Here is a 24,173-nt window from a genome sequence, read left to right as displayed (position 1 = left end):
ATATGCATTTCAGCGCTTCATTAGTAAACTTCGAAATGGCCATTTGCGTGGCCATCGAAGTTTGGGGCACGTGTAGACACGGCCAATGTGACCCCAGGACTTCCACAATGCCGCTGTAAAGATTTAATCCCTGGCTTCATAGAATGCAGTAAACTGCATAGGAGGAAGTAGATATTATCCCCTAAAACACTAAAGAATATTGGCACCTTCTTCTCTTCCTTAATGTCACTTGCAGTAATAAAAATTCAACAGCCAGTATATGTGTGCCATTGCTCTACAGTCTCCTCAAAAGGTTCCAGGGGTCCTATAAGCGTAGCTATGGCTTTTTAAATATTTCCCAGCCTCAAGGTTTCACACCAGTCAGCAAAGCAGATCTTGGTGTTAGTTTCAGTTTGCACGGTCAGTGGAACAATAAGTTCTCAAACCCCTCCCCCTTCAAAACAGCAAAAGTCTGTCTTCTCACACGGGCTTCTGTTGATGGAGGAACCACAGGAATCCCATCTTCAGTGTCACTTGGAGTCACCGAGTTTAGAGAGAAATCACTTAAACACAGGGAACTGCCTTTTCACTTTACTCCATCCCACACTACAAGTTAGAACCAACCAAAACTGGTTGGGCTAACCGCCTAATAATTTAAGCCAGATACTATGACAACAATCAGATCTATCTCTGTGGCAACCCAATAGACAACATATTCCCCCCCTCCCCCGCACCCCCTCTTAATAAGAATATCCCCTTACTAGAACAAATACTAAATTAGAAAATGAGGGTAGATTGCCTCAGTTCCTGACTAACCCTGGAGATTACTTTGCCCTATAACTAAGGGTTAGCCTTACCTAAAGGTCAAGCTGTTGAGGGGCCCTTCTTTCTGTAGGTGGATTTCTAGTGTTCATGAACCCAAATGTGTTATGGGTGAGGGCCTGGCTGTGGGCTCAGGACTTGAAGCACAAACAGGTGAAGCTGTCAAGTCAGCCTGATCAGGTTTGTGTTGCCGCAGGCAGTGATGGAGGAGAAGGATAAGGAACAGGTGACTCCTGACTCGGTCAGACAATTTACCTGTACATGTGTCCTGTCTAAACTCAGTGACTCCAAACAATATAATAATATTAAGTCTGTGATTTTTTTGTAAATAGCTCTAAGGAGTTGATTGCCAAGTTCCAATAGGCTTTTCTGAACAACCCCCGCCTTACATTATAGGCAGCATGAAAATCTCTAGAGTATGTTCTGGTTAAGTCCACTAAGGCTATGTCTACACTAGAAGCATCTGTCTAGAGCAGTTACTGTCGGAAGAGATGTTCCAACAAAACTTCTGTCAACAGATCAGGTTTACACACAAAAACGAATCAATCTTTTGACCTCCTCTCTCAACCAAAAGGGCCCCCAGAGCATCTACACACTTTTTTTGTCAAGAGTTTCTGTAGACAAAACACATTTTGAGTGTAGATGCTCCACGAGTTTTGTCAACAAAACCCCAGTTTTGTCCACAATACTCTCGAGTGTAGATGTAGCCAAGGTCTAAGTTACCATGTATTCACTCTAACCATACCCTGCCCTACTTGCTATGATTACCATCTTTCTGGAGGCACTCAAAGGGCAAGAGAAGTCCCAATTATTGCAGTGTTAAAAATGTCTATGTTGAAAATTTTACTCTAAAATTTTAAGTGCCTTCCTTAGTGATTTAGGGGCCTAACTTCCACTTTCAAAAGTTAATTAGGCATTTCAAATGTTTACTCATAATCTCATCTAAAGTTAATTAGGTGCTGAGAATGTTTCCTTCTTGCTTTTATTATTCTTTCTAGATATGCTGACCAACATGCACAAGCCTGGATGCCTAAAGCACCTCATAGTTAAGCACCCAAATGAAAATTTTTATGCATGTAAGTAGGTATGGAGTTTATAGAGCAACTTTAAGACTGGAAGTTTTACCCACTGAAGATATGGGGCCAGATTCTGAATATATTTATACCAGATTAAATCCTTAGCTGAACTTCAGTTTGGGAAATTGAGTTACACCAGATTTTTTCCCAGGGAAAGTGAGGTCATAATTTGGCCCACCGTTTTGCTAGAGAACTGTCTTTCACTTTTCTGTTTGCAATGAATTCTTTAATGTCAGTGACTGTTACACAGAGACAGAGAACACACCACAAATGCCAACAGTACCAACAGTGTTGGAAACATTTATTAGAATCTATGTAAACTTCATTATGGGATTCCCACTGAGAAAAGTGCTTAATACTGAGTGACTCTAAAATAGGTAGTGCATTTGGACAGAGACTTCAAAACAAGCTCTGTACCCAGGACTTGCAGAATATGATGACAAAAGAAAATCTTGTTACAGCATGCATGCCCTACATAAGACCTAGGGGCTAGAATAAACATAAGGAAGGGTTCTATAGAGAAGTGGGCCCAAAATGCCTTGGCCACTTTTACATACTTGATTAAGAGGGAGTCAGACAGCCCTTATGCACCAAGAATGAAGGAAGTACCAGCCCTCAGACTTCAGAGGAGAATATGTCCCCACCAGTCCTCCTATGTCAGGGATAGTACACGCAATGAGCGCAAGGCACACCCTCGCAAGTAGACTATGACGGCCAAGTGGACCAATGCCAGCCAGTGGATGTATTTTATGCAGAAAATAAGGCAGAAAACACTAGAAACAGAATACTGGAGCAGAATACAGAAACAGAATACTCCATCCCCTTCAGTCCTGTGAGAATCCCAGTCATAAAGCCACACATCCTTCACATTTTCGTTTATAGCACACTGAGCTTTAAGATTACCTGTTTGAGTCTGATGGCTGCTTTCAGTTTCTCCATAACTATCTCCTGAGGCTGGTCCCAGATGGTGGCAGACTTGTTGTTAGTTATGTAAGCTTTACACGCTGTTATCATCTGATTTGTTACCTAAGAATAAAATGAGTCAGATTTAACATACTTTGCTTCTGGTAGCTGTGTTAGACTGCTTCAGCAAAAACAAGAAGCCCTTTGGCACCTTTAAAAACTGACACGTTTATTTCAGCACAAGCTTTTGTGGTCTCTAGCTTGTCATCAGATGAATCCAGCCCACAAAACACGCTATGTTATCAATGCACTTTACATCCTCAATTTACTCACTACTGACCAACTACACATGAAGTGCTAGAGCTTCCAGCCATGTATGTAGACAAATGGTTTCAACCCCCACCCCCTCCAGCCAATCTCAATGACATTCCCCAGCCAAAATGCTGCTGATCAAGTCACTCCACAGGAGAAGGGATAGTCTAGAACTTCAAATGTGCCAAATGAAGTACAGGTGAGAAAGCATCTTTGTACCTGGTGAGTCAAGTACAAATAGTTAAGTCCTCAGTGGCAGCACTAGGAGGGAACAGACAAGAGACATTCTTTAAAATGAACTCCTATTTGAAATGAAGTGTGAACATAACAACGGCCATACTGGGTCAAACCAAAGGACCATCTAACCTAGTACCCTGACTGCTGACAGAGGCCAATGCCAGGAATCCCAGAGAAAATTAGAAGAACTGGTAATCATCAAGTGATCCATTCTCTGTTGCTCATTTACAGTTTCTGACAAACAGGGGCTGGGGGCACCATCCCTGATCATCCTGGGTAATACCCACTGATGAATTTTAGTTCTTTTTCAAACACCGTTATAGTTTTGGCCTTCACAATATCCTGTGGTAAGGAGTTCCACAGGTTGACAGTGTGTTGTGTGAAGAACTGCGCATTGTGTGAAGAGTTAGGAAAAGAGCTATGTTAGCAAAGCTGTTTGTACAGATTGCAAAATTCAAAATTGGCATAAGCAGCTTCATGGAAATAAACACAATCATACCTGCTTATGTCAGAGTGAGTTTAGCCCAAATTGTCTTTCACAGAATTTAAATAATCTGTCATGGTTATTTGCATCATTCAAAAGACTTCAGTCTAAATTTCTGATCAGCATTTTAATGTAGTCTAAATTTTTTTTTAAAGAGAGTCAAAAACTTTAAACATTGAGATAAAAGTGGTCTCACTTCATTTCCAGGATCTTTGTATTAGTGTCTCCATGGAATGTTTTTAACTAGATGTTTTGTACAGAAGTTAACTAGATGTTTTGTACAGAAAGTGATACTAACACACAGAGAATATGTTGAGTTCACCCACCTTCACAAATAGCGAGGTTATCTTCTCTGAGGTATTGTAGTAACGTGAAATGCTGTGAATCATTTTTATTGAATTTACGAGTCCTGGAATAGCATCTACCATGGATATCTAAAAGAAAACACCATTACACACACCATGAAATTCACCAGTGTTTTGTGCCTTCTATGATTAACAAATATGAAGAGAAGGTATGAAGTGTCACCTTTCTAATTTGAAGGTCTCTTTCCTACTGTGCAGTCCCTTTACTGCACTAGCTGACCTATTTGATAGCCCCACTACTGTGATTACTTTGTCTGATTCTTCGAGAAAAATCTTACAATTCTGGCTCAATAACAGAGATGCAAAACAGAATCTAGTGGGGCAAATAACTAAAGCCTCATCTACACACTCTTACACTGATTTATATATCCAGTGTTGTGGGAGCCATGCTGGTCCCAGGACAAGAGAAAGACAAAGTGGGTGAGGTAATACCTTTTATTCGGCCAACTTCTGTTGAGAAGACAGTTGTCTGAGCTTACAGCTCTTCTTCAGGTCTTATTGACACTTATAAGCCTAAATAATTGGGATTTTTGTCTCCTAAGTGCCTAAATCAGACAGGTGTTCAATGCTGAGCCCTGCAATCCTTCAATGTCTTTAAAATCCTGGACCACATTCTTTGCCTAGGTAAACTGTAATGAGTAGCAAATGAAAAAAATAACCCTCCTCTGACTAGTTTCAGAACAGCTTTAAACTCCAAAAATTTATGTTGGAATTAGTAAAAACCAGTCAGCATTGCATGTCGTTGGGTGTCACAGAAACCAGAGCATTTGTTAGACCTGGTCTGGCACCCCTGAGGAGGGAACACTAACCACCAAGCCACTTGTTTTTCAGTGACAGCATGCTACAGGTTGCATGTCCCTTGTCCAGCATGGTCGGGACCTAACAGTTCCCAAACAAGAGAATTTACCAGATGAGGGGAGGTCCAGGGCTTCTGTCCTCAAACAGACCTGCACTCCCAGGGCAGCTGTGGCCCCGGTCTCCCCTCCTCCCCCGGATCCCCACCCCTACCCCCAAGGACTCCAGCCCCAGGTCCAGGTCTGGAACCAGCCCTGATTCTGCAGGGCAGGCAAGGCTCCTCTAGCGGACACACGCCAGCCCAGTACTCTCTTTCCCGGAACATCAAGGGTCCTGCAGGATCACAGATGTTGCCAGATAAGAAAGTACCAGATTTGAAAGGTGCAACCTGTATAAACCTGTTTTGAACGCTTGGCACTAGATACAGGGATTCTGAGGATGCAACGTAACGTTACATGACTTTGAAATTGTCAACAAAGCCAATGAAATTTTCATTCAGGGTGTCCAAAGTTATACTTACAGGGTCACAGTTGTACAGAGGGTCACAGCATTTTTCCAAGGTATATAGATACTTAACATTGTCTTTGGCTTCATTAGCTGCATCAGTGATGTGAGTATCCACCTCTCGCCAGCTCTAAAATTAAGAAATAAAATGCAAAAACAATGATTCTAAGGAAAAATTCAAATATCAAAGATATAGAACTAGGTGACAATCCAGCCCTCTTTATCACATCAATAACTTCATTATAATAACAGATAGGTAACTAAGCACAATAAAATGTATGTAGTATTATACAGTCTATTTTCCATTAGATTCCTATAAGCATAATACTCATTAAAAGTATATTCATTGATCCAGAGAAGAACAAAATTCCTCTATATTGCACACCACTTTCAGCTACATGTAGGGCACATGCAATTACATGCAGCAGTGGAAAGCAGGCGAGGTCAACACTGCACCATGTAACTAGTTGCGTTACGCTACATCTACACAGAAGTGTTATTTCAAAATCAGCTATTCTGGAAGAGATTTTCTGGGATAACTAATTTTGAAATAATGCTGCTACACAAAAAATGCATTTCAAAATAGCCTTTAGCTATTTCGAAATAGAGCATCTACACACAGTAGAGCCTATTTCAAAAAAGAGCCATTGGGTGTGCTATGGGTTATTACAAAATAGGCGCTATTCTATGTCTACACAGACATTTTTAAATAACTTTGTTGTGTAGTGCTTCTCTCTGTGAAAGACTCCAGCAATATGGAAGGTGCAAAGAAAGACTTCAGCAGCTCCCTGATGCTGGAGCCCTTCCCCATTGCATCTTCCCAGGAGAGCCTTTTCTTCAGTGGTGGGCCATTCCACTGCTAAAACAGCAGTGTAGATAGGGAGGCACCACTTAGACAAACTAAGAGCAACAGAGGGTATATATTCAAGGTCATACCCACTGGTGTCAGGAATGTCTTTACTCATCTAACCAGTGTCTCACTATCTGCACTGACATATACATCAATGCTACCTGAGCACACACTCGAAACACCACTGAAACAACTCTGCAAAGTGTAGTAACGTAGCAGCTTCTTTTGTTGACAAAACCAATGGATTCTCCACATTCCCAAGGTATTCTGTCGACAGTGAATCGACAGAACATGGCACTTTTGTTGACAGTGCTCTGTTGCTCTGCCATGAGGCAGAACACCTCTGTCAACAGAGATCTGTCAACAGAAAGCTGGTCTGGACATTCCGGGGGGGGGGCATTCTATCGACAGACAAGGCTATCAGGCCACTGGGCAGCCCTGTCTGCTGTGCTTCTAGGTGGCCATTTTGTCAAGAGAGCAGCTGGGCAGCCTGGCCACTTTCTGTTGACAGAGTAGATCACTCTTCCGATCCGCTTTGCGGTTTGGCCACAATCTGTCAACAGATGTTTTGTGGGAAGGTATCTTCCGACGGTAATTTCTGTCAACCGATCGCTCTAGTGTAGACATAGCCAGGCACAGTGGCAAAGACACACAGATCCTTCAGCAATCGTTGGGTGCCCTGAGTTTTGAGAACCTGCAGAAGTTGCTACTGGGCCTGTAAAAGCAATGACCAGCCTGTTGTAGGGAAAATGACCTTTCCCTCAAGGTAGAAAGTTCCTGATGCAAGGGAGCTGGCTGGTAGCATATTTGATATTGAGACTCTTCCATTGGCACCTGAACTGGTTACTGGAGCAGCACACTTAGTTCAGCTGCTACCAACATGGTGAAGTAGCAAACGGTAAAGGAAACCTCTTGCTGCTGATCACAAGTGCAAGTTGGAGAGCAGCATCTGGGTGGCAAGCAGAGAGCTGGAGCACCCCTGGGGGAAAAATGAGTAGGTGTAGAGTACCCACCAGCACCCTGCTCCCTCTAATCCCTCCTTCTGTGCCCCTTGCACACTGGTGGCCACTTGCTTACCACCTCTTCCCCCCACCCTCCCAGCACTTTCAGAGTGCCACAAAGAGCTGGTTCACAAAATTCATGCTCCAGGAGAGAGGGGGGAGCAGGAATGAGACAGGCAGGGATGCAGCAGAGGTGGGAAGATGTGAAGCAGAAGTTTGAGGGGAAGGGAGGAGGGGAGGTAGGGCCTGAGGCGGGGTGGGACCATAGGGTCGAGCACCACTGGACAAGAACCGGAGGGGTAACCGAGTTAGTCTGTATCCACAAAAACAACAAGAACCCTTGTGGCACCTTATAGACTAACAGATATTTTGGGGCACAAGCTTTCGCAGGCAAAGACCCACTTTGTCAGATGCAACGCCAATGCACTGGCAACTCGTTTCACCCCTGCAACCTGTTAACTTGTCTCTTCGCCCCAACCTCAGCCCCATTCCAGAGAAGCTCTCTTTGGAGCGGCAGTGGGGAGTGAGAGCTCCCCCAGCTCTGAGGCTGCAGCAGAGACCAAGAGCTCCACTAGTTCCAGGTCACAGCCAGGGTCTGGCCATTGGAGCTCCCCCTGCTGCCCCACACTTCTGCATAGGACCAGGGTTGAGATGGAACAGTTCTCTTACCCCACCCACCTGGCACCAGGGTCAGGGTGAAGGGACTTCTCTCACCCAGAGTTTCAGCTGGGGAGTGGTTGGGGCACAGAGGCTTCCCTGTCCTACTACAACCAACACTTCACCTGAGGAGCAGATGGCTTCCCCCACCCCACCCTGCCTGGCACTTCTGACAGAGCTGTGAGCTTCCACTTCCCTATGGTAGGTCTCTTTGGGGGGGTGGGAGCCTATTTTTCCAGGGGTCCTGGGCCACCTCGGCCTATTGGATAACTGGGCCAAGAGGAAGCCAAGTGACCCATATCGGTGGTGAAAAGAAGTGCATCTGCAGAGAGTGACACTTGACAACTCTCTCCTGATTTAAATGTGTGCTTTGGGGTACATGATTCTTAAGCCTATTCCTTTACCTGATAGATTTCTGAAACAACTAGCTATGTGCATTATTTAGATAAACAGAAATGTCATCATGAAGAATATCGGAAATTGTTTTGCTTGGCCACAAATATGGAGACTATCAATGTTATTTTCTCTCGCTCCCTGCCTATTCGTTCTAATCTGCCTCATGTTATAATCAATTTTTCACTGAGAAATTTTTACTATAAATAGTGACTTGTGATATGATCTGTAAATGTAGGCCAGTGCTATACCACCTAACAATAAATGTTAGTCAAATCCCAGCCGTTCCTCAGTGTCAAAATTTAGAGTGTTGAACTTCAAAAAGAAAAATATAAGGGGTAATAAAAAGTGCATATAATATCAGGATTTTTCCCTTAAACATATACATTCTGGGCAACTAAGTCTGTATGTAACCTATTTTCAGTCTTTAGTTCTGTCTTAAGTTAATAGAAACCTTCAGAAGTTTGGATTTAGCAGCAGTAAGTATTCCCAGCACCGCTTTCACATCTGGGTTCTTCAGCTGGTCCAAAAGGTAATTGAATTTAGACAATCGTTTCTTCCAGTGATCCAGTTCTGCTCGTGGCCCCAGGTCATCAGCCTCCTTCCTCAGCTGATCGTTTTCAGCCAGGACCTTGAATCACACAGCAATATATCAGTGACTGACACAGAAGTGCTGCTATTTATCTGAATGGATGACAGCACTATGAGACTATGAAGTCTCCTATTATTACTGACATTCACCTCCTGTTTGCAGTGTCACTGTACAAACATCAGAGAGGTAGCCGTGTTAGTCTGTAGCTTCGAGAACAACAAAAGTCTTGTGGCACCTTTTAGACTAACAGATATTTTGGAGCATAAGCTTAAATAGGCAAAGACCTGCTTCATCAAATGCATCTGATAAAGCGCGTCTTTGCCCACAAAAGCTTATGCTCAAAAATATCTTCTATAAGATGCCACATGACTTTTTACTGTACAGTTTGCCACAAGGGTCACAGAATATTAGAGAGACAAGGCGGGTGAAGTAATCTCTCTTCTTTGAGCAACTTTTGTCAGTGAAAGAGCTGACAAGGAGCTCAAAAGCTTGTCTCTTTCACCTCACCCACTCTGGCTCTCAAACTCCTGTGCTCCTGTGACTAGTTAGGAGCTGCTCTACTCTACTTTCTTAAAAAGCCAAAGCGACTCCATTTTGCTTAACACTGTACATTTAAGTAGAAAGTAAGTAAGCATAAAAATCAAAATAATATTTTAGAATTGGACAACGGACAATGGTGTAACCTTAAATCCACCTTAGGTTAAGCATGTATCTTTACACACTAGGGCTGCATCTTCACTACAAAATAAATTTGAATTTATTAATTTCAATTTTGTAATTCTGGAATTTATAAGTCCAAATTCAACTATCCTCACCTCCCCACATGCTCCTCACAAAGTCAATTTATTGCTGCCATACTCAACTGGCAAACATCAACTGTTCCAGCAGTGCATTGTGAGAACCTATCCCACAGTTCCCTCATCCCTGCAGCATTCTGGGTATGCTCTCTGGTCTTTGAGATCATTTTCCCACGTTGGATTTTCCTCAGTCCCCTTCCATGGTAAGCAAATGTCCATTTCTCCCATTGGAAAGAAGGAAAAGTAGGACGTCCACAGAGATGGCAAAAAGTTTAGAGAAATCTTTCTTCTGTAGCTGAATTTTCAACTGGCCATCCACTGAGCGCCCCCCCGCCCCCATCCCTGAAAATAATACAGGGGCCTGGACTGTATTCTTAGAGTTGGAAGAAAGAGGATGGGAAAGGTTAAGGAAAAAGAATTTTGACTGTCCTCTTCGTTACACAGGCATTGCCAACAGAGGTGATGGTAGTGAAATGTCATACACTGATCTTCTAAAGGAAACAGGAATCTCAATTACCCCCGCCCCCAACACCCTTTATTTCTGAGGGAATCAAAGCATGAAAGACAGATAGGAGATGTTAGCGAAAAGGTTGTGTAACAGAAATATCAAGCCAGAAGGCGTCTGCAATGGACAGTAAGCTCCCGAAAATATTTTTGTCGGGGTGTGTGGTGGGGGGTGACTGTGATCTGTGGCTGCAGAGCCGCTTGGAAAGTTGAAGTAGCTGAAGTTGTTCCCCTGAGTACTTTACCAATAGGGGAGACTTCCCCTGGCAGCAGCAAGCCCTGATTATCTTACCGACGGGAGGAGACCTCCCGCTGGCAGCTGCAAGCACCTCTGGTCCCTTGCTAGGGACACTGGAGGATTCTGTGGAAGCCATTTGAAGTGGTCACCCCAACTACCTTAACTGCCGGGAGAGACTTCCCCCCTGGTGGCTGCAAGCCCTCAAAATTCTTTCCCACCCTTGGAGTCCTAACCATGTGCAAGCTAGGACATGGTGCTGCCCGGCAGAATGGTCAGCACCGAACAGCAGGCACATCCTTTTATGATGTGGCTGAGCACGGGAAAGATCCTGACTGTGTGGGGCCTGTGGGGGAGGGAAGGAGGTTTGCATACAAATGTGAACCACTGAGGAGAAGTTTCTCAGCATCTTATGGAAGCACGACCCCCACAACCGCAGGGCAGCGGCTGGCACCAGGCAGCGCGGAAACAAAACCATGAACTCCCTGCAGGGGCTATTTGTAATGGGTAGATGTGCTCACAGCACTAACTGGAAAGAGAAGAAGACATTTCTCAGGCTGTCATGCAAACATGAGCCCACAGCCACAGGCTTGCTGCTCCCACTTTGAAATTCACAGTCCTCCTGTTACCTACTTCCTGCGCACCTGGACCGCAGTGGCCAGGGCAGAGCACCGTGGGGCACTGTGGGTTACATATGGGACGCCCCTGGATGTTGTAGGAGCAGCAGTGATCTGTATATTTAAAAAGCATGTTACACCTCCCCACTCCTGTCTCTCACTGAATGCCCGGGAGGTGGCTCTCACTCTACCCTCTCCTGTCATGTGTGTCGGGATGAATGATCTGTCTGAGCAGCTGGGAGATCAGCAGAGCTCCCAGGTAAACAAAGCATCTGGGACCCTGATCAGGCACCTATCACATGCTCAAGGCATGAACACTCAGCAGGAGGGACCCTGATCAGGCATAGGGACACTACCAGAGGTGGGGTTTGACCAACCAGACATGGCCAAGTAGTCTCTAGCCACAGACCGGAAGGAGCAGGTCCTTAAAAAGGGAAGGAGCCAGATACTCAGGAGCGTTCTCGCAAGATTGCACCTCCCAGGATGGCCCTTCACTCAGACCGTCTGGCCAGGGGTCCACTGCGTCGCATTCCATCATGCCTCGGGAAGACATCTCCAGTGCTGTGCCTGCCCTGGCACAATCCTGACTTCTCCAATGCCTGGGAGTGAGAGTGTGAATGTGCGGGTGTGAATGTGACCTGCTTCCCCCACCCCTTTCTTGCGCTTAGTTATCATTGTAATAAACATGTTGCTTTCTACCAAACTCTGGTTGATCATTAGTCCTCCCTAAGCTAGTAGCTGGCCCAATTTTGGGTAACATGGGAGGCTAATAAATGTGATTTTAAGACGTGGAACTTCCACACTGGCCTTTAATCGAACTTCTGAATTCGAACTTAACACTACACCCATCAGGTAACGGCAATAATGTAATCTCGATATTCGTGATCCCAAAATTGAGCTAAGGGTACCTTAAGTGAAGACAGTCACTTGGTAATATTTAGCTAACTGCCTTAAATTCACATTTATCTTGTAGTGTAGACACAGCCTAAGATCACTACTTCCACTGTTTTGGCACTAATTATGACAAAACTTCTACCAAAAATACAATATTCTAATAAAGCAAAGATGACAATTTAAAATCCAAGTCTATTTGTCACAGGACAGGTGAGGGAAAGGCTAATAACTTAAATTTTTGCAAAAGCCATTTCCACTCCTTAGCATCCCATGACTACCTTGTGAAGTACTTTCTCCTCCATGGTCTTCATTGCAGCTGCAGTACATCAAATGCCCAAAACAAAGTGATACTATTAACAACTTTGCACTGTTAGCTTACATAAGCTAATGCTTTCTAGCATTAACTCTCCCACAGTCAAAGTGCCCTCTAATTCTTTCCATCCATGGGTGAAATAAATTTTGTTATGTGCACCAGGGCCTATGGAGGTGTGCATTACTAGTAAAAACATGATGCACACTGTGGGTGGCTGTGGACACTTTGCTAATCAGCTGGGCAGTACCTGAATCCCTCCTGGGTAACTGCCCAAGTGCTCACCATACAGAGAACACTGTCCATGGCCTATAATCAAGTCCCAAGAACAGTACCCTTTAGATCTCCCTCATCTACCTAGTTACATCACTCACCACAGTGGCACTGGAGTACCGCTTGTTGTAGTATGTATATAGTAGTGACAAGCTGATTGACCATATTGTCCTATTAGCAGGGCCTATACCATATTAAAATGTGATTTTAAAATATTTTGGCAAAACAGAATAACCTGACATGCTACCAGCTGTCCTTACTCTGAAGCTACATCAAGACCCTTGCATTTCCTTCCTCCCTCCAGAAACTCATGGCTATTTTTTTTTAATGGTAGCAGGTTCATTACAAAGTGCCCTTGGGTACTTTTGATCTGTCCAGGAATAGACCACTGTGTACTATTTTAGCATGTGGTAGCAGGATCCCCACACACACTAGTATATAGAAAATGGGTGCAGGGAAGATTTACACCACAGCTTGCTGAAAACTAAATTCTGATGGAGACACAAGCCCTTATCCAAAGGCAAAGAGTATAGTAATTAATACTCATCAAAATAATGCAGCTTTTAAAAACATGTTACTTCCAAAAGGACAATATGAAATAATCAACCTGTAATTCACACAGGATTCACTAATTATATTTGTGCCAAAAAATAGGTACAACAGATGTATTGGTATAATAGGGCTGGTTTGGAGTGGAGAAGTTCAACCAGTTCTATGCTTTATAAATAGAACCAAGATCTCACTGACAGCAGTGAAGTTTAATTCATAGTATTATGGCTAGCATATTCTGGTATGCATTTATTTACCAATTTCAAATGGGCTGGAGTGCTGAACAGCATACCGATTGGAGAATTACATACATATGTGTCCATATAATAAACACTACTTCTTTCTACCAGTTATGGACTTAATGGCACTTGGGTAAACAGGACTAACTCCAGTTTCACTGACTTTCAACAGAACAGTGGGTAATGTTTTAGATCTATGCAGTGCATCACCTGTTCAATTTGTTTGATCCATACTTTCATGCAGGCCTCTATTTTTTCTAGAGCTTCTGTGCTGTTAGCAACAGACAGATAGTCTGAAGGTCCCTTTAAAGTTTTCAAGTCATATGTGTCACACTTTTTCAGATTCACCTAAAAGAGGAAGAATTAAAAATCCAATAAAGATGGTGAGGACAGATACCCCAAAATTTACCATTTCTTTCTTTTCTTCTCTTGAAAAGCAGCCTGCTTTATATACCTACAGTTACTTTGAAGTCACCACACTGGTCCTCCTGAGCCCTAAATTCACAAGCCAAAGGTCAGTAAGTTACTGTCAACAATCAGCATGTTACAGCTGCTTGCCAGCCAATTGCTGGATTGTGAGAAGCTGCCACTCAGGTCCTGCTGGGTGGTACTTCCTGCCGAGCCCAACCTCACAGAGTCCTCCCGCAGGAGCCCATCCCAAACTTACTGTGGTGACGTGGAGGCATCAGCAGAGCAGAACCCCTCTAGTCCCAGATTCTAGCCTTGCAATTTCTTACTCTGTAGTAAATGATTTTGCATTTCAGGTTGCAGTCTGAGAAAACCCTTGATATGAATTTTAGGTCATCTAGCAATGCGAAAAGTACCAGGCAACAGCAGCAACGTTAGGTTCATTGTATCTCATACATGATGATAATCTTACCTTTTCCATCAGACTCTGCTGAGCTCCTGACAAGACACTAACAAACCCCTCAAGGGAGCTAAGGAAGTCCTGCCGAATATTAGCTGCTTGCTGAGGACTACCGGTCTCACTCCAGCCTTGCTTCACAGTCTTGAGGACTGGAAGGAAGATTTCTGACAACAAATGCTGCACACTTTTTAGTAAGCCCCACTGTGTAGTATCCAGCATAGTGAAATTCACTTCCTGAAAGAAAGGATATAATTCATACCTGCTCATATCACAGGTGCTTGGAGAATTACAATTTCAACTTTGTTTTCAGCAAAAGTTGAAAGAATCCTAGTCCTGAACAGAGATTCAGGCCCCTCCAGGGATTGTGGGACATCATTACAACTGGTTCAGTTGAACTGGATGTCAATGAGTATTTCCCTACTCTAGTTTGTTTATGTGATGACAGACAATGCCCATCCTCAAAGAAGGAGGAACTGAAGGAGGTGGCCCCAATTTCTGAGGCATTCTACAAAGATGTAGGTAGAGCCAAAGACGTCACTTCTGGGATACCTGAACTCATTTAAGTATGATAACAAAATAGAGTTCCTCCTAATTCCTTGTCAGTAGCAAACTCAGTGTATATATTTTGTTGACAAACTATTTTGTTTTGACTCCTGGCATGAAAATTTCAAAGACAACCTTCTTCCCTCGAGTTGAGATCAATATCAAATGCTAGCTGAGGTACTATTTTAATTGGAGTCAATCTACAGGGTCTTCAGCAATGGTACATGGCTATTTTAACCACAATTTCTACATCTAGTTCAAGACTTGAATAAAATATGTGTGAAGCACATCACCACCTAACACAGGTTCAGATAGATGAAAGAAAGTATTCAATAGGGGACTAATCAAAAATACACTGCAGTTTATATAGGGCTATCCTGGAACCAGCAACAAAATTAATTTCAGTGATAGGAACTGAAAAGTAACTTCAGAGTTCCTAAATCTGTCATATATCATAACCAATGCTTTTCATTACTCCTAAATGCAGATAGCTATATCAAGAGTGAGGTTTAAATTTTAAAGCATTAAAACCCATTTTTTAAATCAGTTAAGTGATTTAAGGGCTTAAATCCTATTTCAAGATAATGGGGCTTTGTTGCCTTTCATTGTTTTGTGTACAGTTGTCTTTTTTCACTAAATGAAGCTAATAAACGTTTTTCAAAGGGTAACCCAAAGAAATGTTTTTAGAGTGAACTAGCCTGGAAAAGAGCAAGGCACAGTAACCATGACAAGGCCTTATTCAGAGTTCCCTGAGCTACCAACACTGTCTAAAAATTCAAAATTAACAAACATCTGACTTTAATCCCTAGATTAGGAATTACATGGAAAAATTGCAGATATGCCCCTTCTTAAGCATAGAAGCTCTATCCCTGACCACTTCTTCTGGTGCAATACTTCCATTCACAAAGATCGCATAGTGTTTCCAGTTTATATACTGTATACCCTCCCAGTGACCACTTCATTCATAACTGTACAACCATTGAAGGCATTTAGCCAATGGAACTACCAGGGTCATGTATTGAGATACCAAAGCCAAAATATCTGATAAAATTTGCCTCTCCTTGCCCATTAGCATCACTTCCATGTTCCTCAAAGCAAATGTCAATCATCCCATATCAATCACTTTGTTACCTCCTAGTTCACTGGAAGAGACCCCAAGAAGCATTGTTTTGTGACATCGAAAATAGTGACAGCCTGGGTTGTAAGGAAACTACCAATATTATTGATATTAGGCAGTGATGCACTTGGGGTACCTTCAGACAACTCAGACACTTCAGTCTTTGTCAGTGAATTTCTATTTCAGTCTCAGTAAAGTCTGCACTGCAGCTCATTTTAAGAGTAAAACATACTACACACCTACCACTACTTAAGCATAAAGGGATACATTAAGTAACTCTTTCCCACACACTATGCTCTTTTGCTGTGTTTCCAGAAATTTCCTCTCACTACAGCTGGAGCACGGTTGGTCAATTCTCCCCCATGGTGGCTCTGTGAGGGGAAATACACGACCACATTCACACCAGGAAGCAGGTGAAATGCTGCTTCTGAGCTTGAATGAGCTGGTGGGGGTTCTGCCCCTGCTCCCTGCTGTGGCAAGGTGGAGAGAGCCAGGAGAGTTTAAATGCCATGTCCTAGCTCCAATGGGCTGGTGGGGAGGGAAGACTGCTTTCTGGAGCCCCCTCCCCAACCCATGAGTAATCGAGTATGGCATAGACATTGAAATTTTCAGTGGCGACTCATTTTCTCAACATCCCTCCTATGGCAATGAGCAGATTTTGTAAATCTGTCTGTGCTCGCTGTCTAAAATGGTGTATTCTGTGGTGGATTTCAAACATTAATGCGTTTGATCCTTCTTTAGCTTGTATGCACTAATATGCTGCAGACCCCTCAAGTAAGATTAACCATAGTAAATGTGATGTGTATGAGCAATTGATTCAGCTGCAAAAAGTGGGTTTGCTGTGCAATTGTTTGTCTGACTGAAGTGTGCCATGTTACTGAAAAGGTTTGGAACCAGTGGTTGATAATACTGCTCTTTAAGCTAGTGCTACTGGCACAATGACAAACTATGCCATATTTTCTAAGTCACACACTTCCTACGTGAAAAATGCAAACATATTCCCTTTTTGGAGCTCTGCTCAGTTAATGGTGCAAAGAAGGCTCATTCAGCATTGACCTTTACCTTACCCAATGGACATTCTCTGCTGTGATGGCTTTAGAAGGACTAGATCTAATGAAGAATACACATATACGGGTTAGAGCAACATCTGTCCCCTCTGTCACAAAGACTTTAGGTTTCTTGTTCTTTGCCGAGTGAGGATTGGGTCCTGTGCCTGGTGGGCCAAAATGCCCTACAGTTTATATGAAAACAAAAAGAAAAAGAAAAGTTAGCAGCAGCAATAAGACATTCTTCCTGGAGGAAGCTCACCTTTTCCATACCTAGCACAGGAGGTGATACTAAACTGAAGTGGGGGACAAAGGTTTGTGACTGGAAGATTGTTGTCTACACATGGTTTAAAAAATGTGTAAAATTTCACAAAATATGGAAAAATATGTACTTGACATTTTAAGTCATTATGGAAATACTCCTCAAATTCAACATGAATATTTTGATTTGGGTATAGTTTTTGAAGTTATTTTTGGATTTTAGGGTACACACAGGGATAGATGCACACATTGAAGGGCAATGTAACAAGGGTGCATCCAAAGAAACACAAATCAAAACTGTTTCAAAACAAATACCTTGGTTTATCAATGAGCAAAAAGTAAAATATGGCTATTTAGCTTCAACAAACATTTTTCATTTGAAAATTGAGAAAGAAGTGTAGCCAGCCTAACTTTATTACATTATCCTGTTGTGTTTTAAGGTGTGAGGAACAATATCGTCCCTGGGAAGAGAAGAGCAAAGCTATCAAGCACTGAGAAACTGAGCTCTGCCTACAGAACCCAGAAGGGCAGTAGTGGGCAGCCTGTATCTCATGGACCACATGTAGCCCGTCAGGACAACCTGACTGCAGACCATGAGACATTTGCTGACGTTGACTGTCCACAGGCGCCATCTCCCACAGCTCCCAGTGGCTGCGGTTCTCTGTTCCCAGCCAATAGAAGCTATTGGAGCAGTGCCTGCAAGCTTCCCACAGGTCGCACTGGCCATGAACAGAAAACCTCAGCCACTGAGACCTGTGGGGACAACACCTGAGGCTGGTCAATGTCTCACAACCCTTACTTAGATTATCCCGATGGGCTGCATGTGGCCTGAAAGCTGCAGGTTGCCCACCATTGCATTAGGGATGTATATGTGCAACTATGTATCCAGTAGTAGAGGTTGAGTTGCATTTATTTATTTCTTATGCACATGAATAGTCCCTAAATAATCAGTAGTATCACTTATACTGGCAAGATTTACTCAGATTAAGGGAAACAATGTTGTGCCAGCACAAGGTTAAAAAGAACTTGGAAGAAAAATACGGGAGGTAACTAAGTTGTTGTTAAGAACCAAGTGAGAAGGCCAGCAAAACCACCAAGATGGCAGTCAACAAGTCTCAGTTCAGCAGAGTGCAGGCAGTTAAGTTACTTTTCTTTGGGTAAAGACCTACACTATAAAGTTTCCCTTTATAAGCAGTGAATATAAGGAATTATTAGAAACCTATCTCAATAAAAATTTCACAGTGGTAATAATGACTGTGAGCTTGAATAAGTATTCAAACAGCAGTCACACTTGCATCTCAAAAGTTTGGCCAAGCTCATAGACTCATAGAGCAAAACTTTTATGTTTATTAATGGAAATTAGAAGTACTGATACCAAGCAGTTGGGGTGGGAGAGGAAGAATGATTACATTTTTGTAGTTTAACTTTAGAATGTAAATATAATTCATCAACTCCTTGTCCAAGCTCATTTGCAAAGTAAATGTCAAAACCTAAGGGCTTCATTACAATACAAATTAAACCATGCAGTTAGGGGTTCCCCCCCGCCCCCCCGTCAAGAAATGCAAAGCAAAACCTTTGTTTTGCCTTGTCACCTCAAGGCTTAATGATCCTTTTTCAGCAACATAGCAAGATCAGGTCAATAAGCCTGGGGAAAAGGAGGTCGTTCATTCTATATGCATGAAAAACTTCTTTCGTCTTTAGAGAGTGTGATGTGATCATAGAAAAATAATTACTAAAAGTAAGTGATGTTTTTATCTACTTGAATAAATAAAAATACATGAGTGTGTGTGTGTGTGTGTATACGTGTATGTATATATATAAATATATATATATACACACACATATTCAAAGCCAAAAAATGTACTGTTGTTTCCAAGCTACACAGAAAGTTGTTAATTTTACCTAATTATAATAGTGCCTTAAGGCATATTTAAGACAGAAATATAACCTTTTAACCTTTTTTCTCACTCCCTGAGTTGATTTGCAAGATTAAAGATAGAGATTTTTTTTTCTCTTTGGTTTTAATAAACACTTCCAACCTCCCGGTTTCTAGAGATTTAGGTTTTTAAGGAACAAATGATACCAGAATTTCCCCTCATTTTCTGTTAGTCATAACTTTTAATGACATTCACAATGTATTCATAAATAATTTTTGCTACTTTGCTTTATTATTTGCTTGCCTAACAGACTTAACAGCAAGAGAGAGCAGCACTTTACCATGCCCTCTGCACTTTGATTTTGACTTACTTCTAAGTTGTATTTTGAGACTACGGGGGAAAACTGACTATTATTATGTGATGTGATGAGGCAAGACTCCAGGTATGCAAAACATTCTGTTACTCAAAATATTACTGATTAAAAATGTCACCCTCTTTACTTCATACTTTTCCTGACAAAAATCAGAAGGGTGAATTGTAAGGAAGTCTGAAGGTTAATTAGAAATTTAAAAACAGGAACAATTTCTTCTGCCCAAAAAGATATAATCTTTCCCACAGTCAGAGCTATAGGCAGGGGCCTGGTAAGAAACTGAATACGACTGCCTTGTAGTAGCCAGGAGAGTAAAGCAAGCTGCTGGGACTCAGAGGATGTAACTACAAAAAAGAATAGTTGGGAGGTGCCTTTGGGTACCCTTCCCTGTTTTTAGTACTTCTCTTTGCTTGTAAACTTCACAGATTTTGAAGCTGCCCTCTAATCTTCTCCTACCTTCTCAAGTTAACTATCAGATGTTTTCACTTTACTCCCTGCCATCCATTTTCCCTCTTTTTATCAACCTAACTCCATCCTCCAGTCCCTCACTTCCAAATCCAGTCAATCCATTCCTCTCCTCTACAATATCCAGACTACTTCATACTTTAATCTTCTATCTCCGCATGTAAATTACACCACATTGTGACTCCAACAAGAAGTCCTGTGGCAACTTATAGACTAACAGATATTTTGGAGCATAAGCTTTCGTGGGCAAAGACCTGCTTCATCAGATGCACGAGTCACTGATGCTTGTCACGTTGTGACTGTCAGTCACTGGCATAGTCATATAAGGCAACCTGACTGAGCTCCACGGTGAATTGTGTGTTTTCCTGTAAAGCTTTACTTTGGAGAGGAATTCAGTTTATCTACTCTGTTTAAGGTTACACAAACACACAGATAACAATTGTGGAGCATCGCTACAGTTATTTTATCAAATACGTGCAATATAATCCTTGGCATTCAAAAGACTTAAGTGGAGAGAAATTAGAAGGATGTGACTTGACAAAATCTCAATTACTTTGATCATCCCTTTATTTAAATTAGAAAATAACTGAATTTACACATCACATAGCACAACTCAGGATACAACATGTCACAGTAAAGCAAGTAGTACTGCTACAAGTTACTTAACCTGTTTCAGCTGTCTCCACATCTTGGTAGTAGAACATGATATGACGAAATCCTTCAACAGCCAAGAACTTATTGATGCGTTCAATCTGTTAAAAGGTTAGATTAAATAAAGGTGGCGAGTGTGCAGTTTCCAGAGGGGGTACTGGCCATATGCCTCTGGCCCTTCCTCTCCCTGCCTATGCTTCACTCCTCCCCATTTCTGCCCCACCCATATCCCATCCTGTCCCTGTCCATGCTCCTCCCACTTCTGCCTTCCCCCAGCTCCACCTGCTCCTCGTGCTCCACCCCAACCTGCCTTTTCCTGCAATGCTTCCAGTGAAGGCAGGAGCATTCCTCACTCCTCCCCCAGAGTAGATTGGCCTGATAGCAGTGCAAGCTAACCTACTGGTGTACTGCTCCCACACTTACCACGAGCAATGTGGCCCTGTCAAGGAGTGGGGGGGGGGCTCTGGGGTGCACATTGCCCCCTGTAGTGCTCCCATGCATAGCCCCCCTGGGTTAAATCATTTCCATACTTTTCTTGGTTATTTACTGCATAGCTTACCCGCATTCACAAAATCAAGACTTAAGTACATACACTTTAGCACTGTCACTAAATAGGAATGTTAAACCATCCCATAAGGCCCAATTCTGCCATTTTTAATTAAACTGAGTTTCTTCTTCCCCCACTGATAAAGATACATAATTTCATGGGGCTACTCAAATTGGTAATTACAGTGTAGCATGAGGAAAAGGGTCAGATCCCTATATTTCTTCAGTAATTTACTTTATCTTGTGTTGATAGTTATAAAAGTTGAATTTACTATGCATGGCTTCAATTCTGACCACCACAGGCTTGATGGTCAATGATGAACTACACTAACTGGCTAAAAATTAGCAAAATGTAGCAGCTGTTAATAAGCAGCATGGCAAGAGAGTCCCACATTTCAACAGCTTTTGCATGCCGCCATGTTCCAGCTTCAAAAGGAATTTCCAGGTGTCTCTAGCTTCTTTGAGCTACACCCTTGGGATGTTCAGTTTCAGGTACCAGTCCCACAAACCCTTTAGGGCTGTTTAAAAGGTAATCAGCATCTTATTCCCCCAGGCATTAACTGGCAGTCAGGGGACCCAATACAGGGTGCAGAAACTACATTTTATCTGCTTTTCATAAAATCATAGAATACTAGAACTGGAAGGGACCTCAAGAGGTCATTGTGTCCAGTCTCCTGCTCTCCCGGAAGGACCAACTTAGATCATCCCTTTTATAGTGGCTGTACTGAATATGTAGGGGGGATTTTTGTAGGACATCCACACGTAGTTCCTAAAGGGTATGACTCCTCCTAGATGGATGACAACCTATGTCAAAAATGTCCTTTCCTACCACTGAAATGGAAGCGCAGATGATATTACCAGAATTACGGACCATTGGCAATGGCTTGCAGACAATCTCCCACAAAGCAAGTACTTCAGTTTTGTGAGATCCTAGAGAAGCTCCCTCTGTTAAACACCATCACATTCATACATCCAATTGTGATGACGGAAAATGAAGGGCTCCATTAAACATGGAAGGGGATTTACTTCTTTTCAAATGAAGTTAATCTCTCTTGTAAACTTTGCACATTCTCAATTACATATTTTAAACTTAATATTCTGAAGAATAAAAAGTGAGAAATATAGCTGAACTTCAGTGAAAGACGAAGGAAAAGTAATTTGAAAAGTCTGATGATCCAGAGGCATGCACAAGTTAACAGATAGCTGCTATAAAAGTTACAACAGTAATTGTGAAAATAGAAAACATGCTTCATGCTCTACAAAGGCAAAATTAAGCATACCTGGTTACCCTCAAGAATAGCATCTTCCACTTCTGCTTTGTCCAGGTCAACACAGGAAGCAACAATATCCAATATATAATCATGCCTGCCATCCAGTTGTGTTCTTTTGGCCTCCTTCTCATCCTTGAGCTTTTGCTGTATGAAAATGTTGACCATTGGGAGAAAATTTAGAACTGAATTGATCAAAAGATTTGTATAGCTTAATTTGGTCTCTTTTCAGTCACACCTCCTTCTATTTGGGTTTACTTATGGCTGACCTATTTTTAGGCCCAGACTTATACTTGTGAAAAAATATGAAATTTAAAGTTTTACAGATAATTTATGAGGTTCCACCATCCAATTTAGCCTATTACTTTACAAACTAAGCATATGATATACCATCATGTATTTCTATCAGAGGCCTTCTCTAGAAGAAATTGCATCCATATCAAGTTACATAAAGCTACCACAATCCTCAGCTCTTACAAAGTCACTTGTCCCTGCCTTTCAAAGTATTTACATGTGAGCTGGGTCTACACGTGCCCCCTCCTTTTGGGGGGGCATTAGCATAATGGTGGCTGCGTGCAATTCAAAAGTACCGCTTTTGGAACATATGCTGCCCATGTAGACAGGGCCCTTTCCTATTTGGTTTTAGAAAGAAGGGGCTTTTGAAGTCAGGGGCTTTCAAAAGGCCCCCATCTACACAGGCAGCATCCGTTCCAAAAGCGTTGCTTTCAAATTGTGCATGGCTGCCATTATGCTAATGAGGTGCTGCATATTCATGTCAGCACCTCATTATCATCTTTCAAAATGCCTCATTAACATGCCCTCTCCGAAAGGATGGGGCACATGTAGACACAGCTATGCTGTTTAAATCAGGACTTCATTCCAACACATTCTATTTGTTATTCATGCAGAGTTCCTAAGGTTTTGTGCAAAAGAAGGACAAAGCACCTAACTGAGATGAGCAGGATTTCACGTTATCTCTTTAGTTAAAAGAGACGTAATAAAAGCAATAAAGCTGAAGATACACAAGTGTTTACAAATGCAGTTAGCTATTACTATTAGATTGGATATTCAAATACTCTACCTCAAGCTTCTAATTAAACTGAATCCCATATGCAACATTTCTCATGCAGTTAGAGACAAACAACCTTCTGGAACAGTTGCTGGTATTATTTGTGCTTTAAGAGCCCATGAATTAATATTATTTCATTTTCAATAGAAATTTAGAATTATATTTTGTTGATGGTAAATCCAAACTTAATTTCCCCAATGATAATGGAGAATCCAGTAATTCTAGAGCATGAATGCAAATAATATAGCCAGAAGCTGTAGAAGATCCAATAGGCCTTGTATCATTGAAATTATTCCCTTATGTAAATATTCTTCCTAATTACTGAGGGATCTAATCGAAAAATTTGTAAAAATGTAAGCCCTAGAGACATTGGTTTAAAATGCTTTAATGTCGTGAGAGAGAATTTTTGTCTGATAACTTATAAAATAGGTGAGAGTGTTTTCATTAATTTGATATGATTCAAGAAGGCAACAGTAGTAAAATATTTGTTTTGTGCAAATTAAGCACAATTTTTATTATGTCCCCAACTTTGTTTTGTTCCTGGAGACTACAAAAGGATAAAACATATAACAATGTGCTACACACCTCAGTCTGTGGGCTTCACTCTGTGAGGTGGCTAATCCTTGTCTTATACAGAGAACTACAGTACCTCACATTTGTCAGTGTTACCAGACAGTGCTCATTTCATGCTTAAAAAATAAAAA

General features: G+C 42.0%; 1 protein-coding gene across 1 annotated transcript in view; it reads right to left on the bottom strand.

The window, feature by feature from the left end:
• DNAH5 (dynein axonemal heavy chain 5) overlaps positions 1–24,173 on the bottom strand; it is a 318,634-nt gene that overhangs the window by 230,690 nt on the left and 63,771 nt on the right. Inside the window, exons 2-10 of the mRNA XM_074985958.1 lie at positions 22,413–22,547; positions 20,603–20,687; positions 16,984–17,147; positions 14,269–14,490; positions 13,599–13,736; positions 8,833–9,009; positions 5,494–5,607; positions 4,140–4,247; positions 2,781–2,903 (exon numbers count right to left, since the gene is read on the bottom strand). Coding sequence (XP_074842059.1) covers positions 2,781–2,903; positions 4,140–4,247; positions 5,494–5,607; positions 8,833–9,009; positions 13,599–13,736; positions 14,269–14,490; positions 16,984–17,147; positions 20,603–20,687; positions 22,413–22,547 — 1,266 coding nt within the window. The remainder of the gene's footprint in view (positions 1–2,780; positions 2,904–4,139; positions 4,248–5,493; positions 5,608–8,832; positions 9,010–13,598; positions 13,737–14,268; positions 14,491–16,983; positions 17,148–20,602; positions 20,688–22,412; positions 22,548–24,173) is intronic.

Source organism: Carettochelys insculpta, chromosome 2 (genome assembly GCF_033958435.1).
Source record: "Carettochelys insculpta isolate YL-2023 chromosome 2, ASM3395843v1, whole genome shotgun sequence".
NCBI lineage: Eukaryota > Metazoa > Chordata > Testudines > Carettochelyidae > Carettochelys > Carettochelys insculpta.
Note: the sequence above shows the minus strand (reverse complement) of the source record. Positions and strands in the feature narration are given on the sequence as shown.